The sequence below is a fragment of the Anolis carolinensis genome, chromosome 3, assembly GCF_035594765.1.
Source record: "Anolis carolinensis isolate JA03-04 chromosome 3, rAnoCar3.1.pri, whole genome shotgun sequence".
NCBI classification, from domain to species: domain Eukaryota; kingdom Metazoa; phylum Chordata; class Lepidosauria; order Squamata; family Dactyloidae; genus Anolis; species Anolis carolinensis.
This window is the reverse complement of record NC_085843.1, coordinates 204,592,669-204,600,346: the sequence shown is the minus strand read 5'-3', so window position 1 is coordinate 204,600,346 and position 7,678 is coordinate 204,592,669. Positions and strand designations below refer to the sequence as shown.

At 36.5% G+C, this 7,678-nt stretch overlaps 1 protein-coding gene across 6 annotated transcripts in view; it reads left to right on the top strand.

The window, feature by feature from the left end:
• The first annotated feature begins 556 nt into the window (after positions 1-556).
• The window catches only part of cfap46 (cilia and flagella associated protein 46), a 131,189-nt gene continuing 124,067 nt past the window's right edge, over positions 557-7,678 (top strand). For 4 of the 6 annotated variants that reach the window (XM_062976115.1, XM_062976114.1, XM_062976113.1 and 1 more), the window contains exons 1-7: positions 558-698; positions 1,570-1,661; positions 3,515-3,639; positions 3,723-3,854; positions 4,690-4,754; positions 5,704-5,868; positions 7,537-7,660. In XM_062976115.1, the coding sequence (XP_062832185.1) occupies positions 1,613-1,661; positions 3,515-3,639; positions 3,723-3,854; positions 4,690-4,754; positions 5,704-5,868; positions 7,537-7,660 (660 nt within the window). In that variant the 5' untranslated portion in view covers positions 558-698; positions 1,570-1,612. Of the gene's footprint in view, positions 699-1,569; positions 1,662-3,514; positions 3,640-3,722; positions 3,855-4,689; positions 4,755-5,703; positions 5,869-7,536; positions 7,661-7,678 lie in introns of all 6 variants that reach the window. The other 2 variants (XM_062976116.1, XM_062976112.1) reach the window with 2 other exon arrangements.

Genomic DNA, 7,678 nt, shown 5'->3' with positions numbered 1-7,678 from the left:
CTCTAGGCGATTTACAAGATAAAATTGTAAAGGATAAAAATACATACGTACAAATATTAATAAAATTAACATAGATTAAAAGATTAAAAACATCTGAATAAAATCCCACATTTTCTGCTTTGAACTGGAATATTTGGCAGTGTAGACTCAAATAACCCAGTTCAAAGCAGAACTGGGTTGTGGGACTTCCTGCCTTGAGATTCTGAGTTATATGGCTGTGTGGAAAGGCCCTGAGAGCCTTTCATGGCAGGCGTCCCAGGATCTGATCCCAGGTTTTCTGTTTATCCCAGATTATCTAGCAGTGCGGGCTCATATAATCCAGTTTAAAGTAAAAAAACAAACAAACCCAAAAACCTGGGATCAGATCCTGGGATATAGGGCCTACCTGGAAGGGCCCTAAAAGTCGACTGTATTCACAAGTCCCATCTGTCTCAAAATGGACAATTGATCTCCCTCTTTCCAATGGAAACTGAGCTCTGTGTGCTCTAATGCCCCTCCTTCTCGCTGGCCGCGCTGAGGTTTCGCTTTTGCATTGAGAGGAATTTTGCCTTGAACTGCAACCCGTAGGGCGAGAGGCGGAAGGAGAAGCAGATGTGTTGCTAGGATACAGAGAACGCGTGGCTGGAAATGAGCCTGGGATGGGAAAGGCTTCTTCATTGCGACCTTTCTTCAGAGAGAAGTAGGAGCTTCTTTATACAGTGGGTTCAAATTCCAGTTTTCTTTTCCTTGCAGCCCACGCATCTGTTGCTAAAGGGTATCGATTACTGGTATGCAGTCATCCCTCGGTATCCACGGATTCTGGGCCTATGGATTCAACTATCCACAGTTGGGAAATATCAAAACAGAAATGCCAGACAGCAATAATTGATTTCGCCGTTTCATATTAGAAACACTTTTTATTACTCCATTGTGTATAATGAGACTTAAGCCTCTGTGGATATTTTAAGGGTGCAGCTACACTGCAGCATTAATGCAGTTTGATACCACTTTAACTGCCATGGTTTAATGCTATGGAGTCTGCCCAAGTATTTATGCCTCCCCAAACTAGAAATCCCGGGATTCCATAGCATTGCATTGAGCCTTGGCACTTAAAGTGGTGTCAAACTGCATTAACTTTACAATGTAGGCACACCCTCCAAGGCCCCATCTACTCTGCCATATGAAATCCAGATTATCTGCTTTGAACTAGTTTATATGGTAATGTAGACTCCTATAATTCAATTCAAAGCAAATCCTATGGATTATCTGCTTTAATAATCTGGGTTATATGGCAGCGTAGAAGGGGCCTCACGGCCCTTCCACATAGCCATATAACCCAGAATATCAAGGCAGAAAATCCCACAATATCTGCTATGTACTGGGTTATCTGAGTCCACACTGACATATATTCCAGTTCAGAGCAGATAATGTGGGATTTTATTCAGTTGTATGGAAGAAGCCTCTGATAAATTTTAACCCGGGTCCAATGTCAATTACTAATAACTTGTAAATTTTATATTAACACAGAATGAAGCAATGGGTTTTTAAAAGTCAAGTTGATTAGTTTTTTATGTTGTTTTTTCTTATTAGACAATTCCAAAGTTCTACCATTTAATCTTGTAATTGACACAACATGGAGATACTGATCAGACAGCAGTTGTCAGATGCTGAGAGAAACCAAGGTAAATGATAATATAAACTGTTAGAAAATTTACCTGACTTTGTGCAGGTTGATCTTGATTCCATTTATTGTTTGAATGAAACAAATATATTTTGTACCAAATTCCATACAAAATGAATCAAACCTAGTGATTTGGGAGAAAAGGTAAAGTTTTCTGATTGGTCTTGAACTTGTGGAATTGTACAAGATGTTAATCTAGGCTCCAACATCAAGTTTGTTTAAAAACCATTTGTAAATAGTTTCCAACAGATCTCACAACCTCTGAGGATGCCTGCCATAGATGTAGGTGAAACGTCAGGAGAGAATGCTTCTGGAACATGGCTATACTGTCCAGAAAACTCACAGCAACCCAGTGATTCTGGCAATGAAAGCCTTTGAAAACACCTTTGTAAATAATTATTTAGGAAAAATATTTTTTTGAAAAGACACAGAAATGTGAAGTGTTGTTTCTGGAGGTGTTGGAGAGGAAGCAAAGGATAGATTAATATGACTTGGCTTGCACTAACTTAGAAAAATGGTTACATCACTTTGGAATTGTATGTTTTGGTTTCAGGGATTGTTCTCCAGAAAAACAAGCTGTCAGCACACTGCTCTTCCTCTCTGACACTTAAGGGTTAAAGGCCTTCTGATGGCAAGTACAGGCAGTCCCTAAGTTACAAACAAGATAGGTTATGTAGGTTTGTTCTTAAGTTGAATTTGTTTGTAAGTTGGAACAGGTACATTTTTTAAGTGTAACTTCAGCCAAATATATGTATTTTAAAGCTTTGGAGAAGGAAGGGTTAACACCCCTGTGGTGTTTGTTTTGCTGCCTGTGCCCCTGTTTAGAAGATTTCACGTCACTTTCTATCCCTGTGAGAATTGGATTTTGAAAAAATTGGTTTGTTGTAGAAACAAGGATTGGTAAGAAAGCATCAGTGAAAGCCCCTTTTCACCATGATAACCTTTTCAGGAGTGAATTACCTTTCCCGGGGGTAGATTTCTCTCACTTCCTATTGTCTCACCACCATTCTTAATTATGAGTTGTTTGTAAGTCAGATGTTTGTAACTTGGGGACTTCCTGTAGTCTAGAAGGAATCTGAAGAGGGCCAGTTTTAATGCCTAACCAAGGGAAATAAAGTAACAATTTTATCCAGAATGTTAGTTAAAAGGAAGTTACCCCAACACATTCTCATCTCTCAAGGCACTTCCACACAGCCATATAACCCAGAATATCAAGGCAGATAATCGCACAATATCTGTTTTGAACTTGGTTATTTGAGTCCACACTGCCATATATTCCAGTTCAAAGCAGATGTGGGATTTTTATTCATCTGTGTGGAAGGGGCCTCACAGGGTGAGATAGAAATGCATTTCTTTCAATAAAGTTCAATTTTTGATTCAGCAGCATTGCCTTCTAATTTCTTTTGCAGTTACTGTGGAAGACAATTTCCCTTTAGTAACCTAAGGAATTGGATTGGGTCCCAAACCTTCCACAGATCTTCATTTAGTCTGATTAGATAACACAGAAATTTAGCTGACGTTTTGATCAAATACAGAGATTTGTACACGAAACTCTTTGAATTATGAAACAGATTACAGCCTAAATGGTTAGCATTGATTCTTCTAGTTAAAAAGGGCACCCAAAACATTTTTTTTAAATTGAAAGTGAGTTCTATTTCAATTTCCACCTTTTTGGTGTAGATGTGGAGTATATGTATATATAAAGCACACAGCAGGTTTTTGCAAGGATTGGCTTCTAATTCATAGAAATCGCCCATCCCAATTGACATGATAAAAAGAAATGTAAATTATTGTTTCTACCTGTCTATAGAGCTGGATATAAATGGTCATTTTCCAATTAATCTTCTTTTAAAGATATGGATGCATTGAAGGGTGCCTACAAGTTGATCAAATCAGCTAATGATGGAAGATCAGCTCTTGATTCCTCAGAACAATTCTCTTCTGACTTGTACATCTTGTGTGCAGAGCAAGCACATAAGGTAACAATTCTCCTTTTTCTATGGCATATTCTCTACTAAGCTTTTATCAGTTGAATGAAAACATGAAATATGTTTAATTTTAGATGGGTTTCCCGGAAATGAGCAACGACTGTCTACAAATGTTCTTTAGAGGGAAACCCCCTGTTACTCAATTTTTTGGCAGAGCGTACCTGTGCCAGAGCCAATTATATACCCCTGTGTCTACTGATAATTTGGTAAGCATTGTTAATTTAAGATCCAGATTGTTTGTAATACATTATGGCAAATGAAATAAAAATGCATTTTGCATACTATTATTTATTTCCAATATCTCTACCCCGCCCTTCTCCCCGAGGGGACTCACACTATGGCTTGGATAGTATAACAAGTTAACTTAAGGAAGTAAATAAAAGAGTATTTCCTATTTCCTCCTCCTCTATTGGAGGATCTTGTGCCCTCCAAAACCTTCTCTGAGGTCCTTCCAGCAGTTTTGAATGGGATACAAAAGCATACTGGGAATGGAAAAGTATAGAACCTAACTATTGCTCACTCCCTGAATATTACAATATTATATATGTCTGCTCAGAACATGTAGGCAACACTAATTTTAGTGGAATTTCATCACAATAAATTTGTAAAGGATAGAAACTTCTCTTATTTTTAGATCAAAATTGAACTTGCATATATCATAAGCCATTAAGATTTGTACAAGGAGAGATGTTAGCATTGTCAGATAGATTTATTTCAAGACCATTTTCTGTTGATTGATCTAGAGTTGCACCCTGAAGTTAGGCCTGTTATTTTAATGACAGGAATTGTGTTTTTAACAATGCTTTTTTACAGTCAATATTGTTAGAGTTGACATATGGGTGTGATCTTGCTACATAAAAGAAAATGCATACAGATCAGCTCTCTTCTATTCCGATAATTGGAATGGAAGTAGTATCTTTATTTCATATGTCTGCAATAAATGACTGGATGGAATATGTGGCCCACTTTTCCTCCTCACCTTTATGAACATGTTCAAGCCTATGTCTGATTCCAGACTAAAATATTTTCATTACATTTTAGGAACAATTTGAAAAATTCATTATACACTTGCTGAAAGCAATAGACTTTGCATTAGGTGATACAAGGTAAGATTTTTTAAAACTCATTTCTCTTCTCACCATTGTCTTAAGAATCATCTTAATCACACCATTCTGCCTCAAATCTGAAATTGTGGCTATCTAGATAAATAAAACTATCATAGAAAATAAATGCATAATCAGATTTGTTAAACATTTCCCCAAATAGAATAGCTGCTATTGCTATTTGTAGAAAAACAACCAAAAGCTCTTCATGTTTTTAAAAAAATCATGTATTTTAAAATTGGATCTACCCAAGCTCCATATCGCTTCTCGACCAAGTGCATCATATTGCAATCCCTTTATTATAATACCAGTCTATGGCGTTGGGTATCAATGTGTGGGAAGAGGCAGGATTTCTTTCATGTGGAAATGTCAAAAATGCAGAGCTATCTACAAGCACAGCAACACCAGCAACAGTGAACTGACAACATGCAATGCTTGGAGAGTGGATATTTTCCATAATTCTTCCCAACCCAGAGCCTTTATGAATTACCAGTAACTTTAAAAATATTTATCCTTCATTTGTTTCATATTAAGACTTGTTCCCTTCTGCCTGTTTCCTTCTGTTAATGAAAAAACAAGACATAAATATTTTAAATAAGTAAATAAATGAGTAATTATTTAATTAGTATATATGGATGACTATTGTATGGAACTGGAAGAACAGGATTGTGGACAAACAAATTCAATTAATGGCTAATCATATCCAAAATGTGAGAGAGTTGTATGTCACATTGATTCTAGTTTTAAAATAGTATTTATACAGCCCAGTATGCATTAATATGACTCTGTGTCTATGTCTTGTAAGGCAAGAAACAAATATCTGTACATTAGAGAAAACATAAATAGGAAGGTGGGTCTGATGAACATAAGGTCTTTGGGCAAAATTCTAGATCTTTTTTCCTGCATGCTTCTGTTTTAGCTATTGATATCTCAATGTTTATTTTTCTTCCAGATACTATTTTTTGATATATAATGCTTCCGTTATCTATTGGAGGAATATAAGACCATTTTTAAAACCTGGGTTTCGCCACTTTCTTATTCCAAGCCTCACTCAAATTGTCCTTGCACTGAAGCATCCGGCTGAAGAAGACAAAGACTGGACAGCAGAACTCATGATGTATGCTAAGTAGATGTTGAAAGGAAGGGTCACTGTGTGGCACCTACTTGTCATTTTTATCAATACTGGATTATGCATTTTATGTGTTCCTATTCCTCAATCTATAGAAATTTTGGCTTTATCTATCTGATATAGGAAGCAAATGTACCCTAAGAATGTTGAACAAATTACATATCTGATAGAAATACTTAAGCAGGAAAAATGTATAGGTTTAAACATTCACACATCTTTGAGAGTTTATTCATTCCAGCAACACCAGATAGTTACAGATAGGCCAGTGGGATCAAGAATACACAAAAGGTATTTGGACAATAATTTTATTAACAAGCAAAACTAAATTTCATTAGCATAAATATAGCATAGTTGCAGCAGTTGTATAGCTACAACAGTGGAGAAATGATGAGTTACTGGAAAGAATTAGATATCTAACGGCCCTTATCATAATGCATGGTACTTGAGCAGTCTTTGCACAACATCAAATTTTGAAACTGTGTAAGTAGTATAGAAACAATTGTGATGTTGTCATTACATTGATAACAACATGGCTCCAATCCATTCCCTTTTTCCTGATCTGCTGAGTACAGAAAAAAAGGGAATAGCAACACTGGCCCATGTGGATAGCAGGCCAATTGGCTTTGGAACCAATCTGCTGTCCACACTCTGCTCAAAGTGCAGGCCTCTTTTACCGTATATACTCGAGTGTTCTTTTATTTGGAAGAATTACAAAAATAGGTACAGATTGAACCAGCTTTGGAAAAATAATAATGTGATAATGGTTAAGAGTCTTTAGCTTTCTGGGTCTGGTGGGAACTGCCACAAACGGTATAGTTTGTCCAATAAATTTTGCACAGGGCAAAGGGTGAATTTGAGACTCAGTGTAGAACCAGACATTTCACCAACATTTTATGATTCTCAGAAAAATATAAATAAAAACACATGAAATTCTCCTGCACATAATGAGGTAAGAACACATATATAGTATGTTTTTCGTAACAGGGGAAAAGCATACAATGATATCCAACAGCAATAAGCATAACATACATAAGTCACCTGCCACTTCCCTTGCCCCACCTTGCTTCCCACCTGTCCCCAGCTTAATCTCCCCAGCTTTCCCAGGTTACCAGGCATCAACAGGTTCCATATTCTTTCTTTCAAACACAATTTCATCTGGGTATCTGAAACATACTAAAAAGGAAAGCACAAGCTTCTAGCTTTCCTACTTGTGCCTTGCTCAGGAATACTATGCTGTGGGACTTGTAATGGAGTTGGTCCTCTTCTTGGCTCCCTGCACAATTGTGATGGGGACAAGAATTAGCTGCTCATTCCCCTAGGACTTTGCATCCCTCCTGACTATTTAATGACCATAGCAGCACCCATTATGACTTTAACATGTGTAAATGGATGCATTTACTTTCATTTTTTAATACATTAATATCCATTTAATCTGGTGACATTTTGAAAGTGAAAGCCAAAGATTACACTTGCAATAGATAAAGCAAGAAACACCAATCTATTTTTTTTGCTTATGATTGATATCATTCTATTTATGAGATCTATGTCATGCCTTTATGCAGATTTTGAATGAGATGTACAATGATATACTAATATTGGTCATTTATGAACATCTTGCAAAATTGTGTTTTGCACATTATTTTGTTTGCCTTGTAGAGAATTGCTTGAATGTTTCCTGGATGCTTCCAGATTTGAAGAAGCTGTAGATTTTTCATCTACTGCAGCAGCATTCATTAAAGAAAATGTTCCAGGGAGATATAAACAACTATTTTCTATAATGGTAACTCTTAGAAAAATA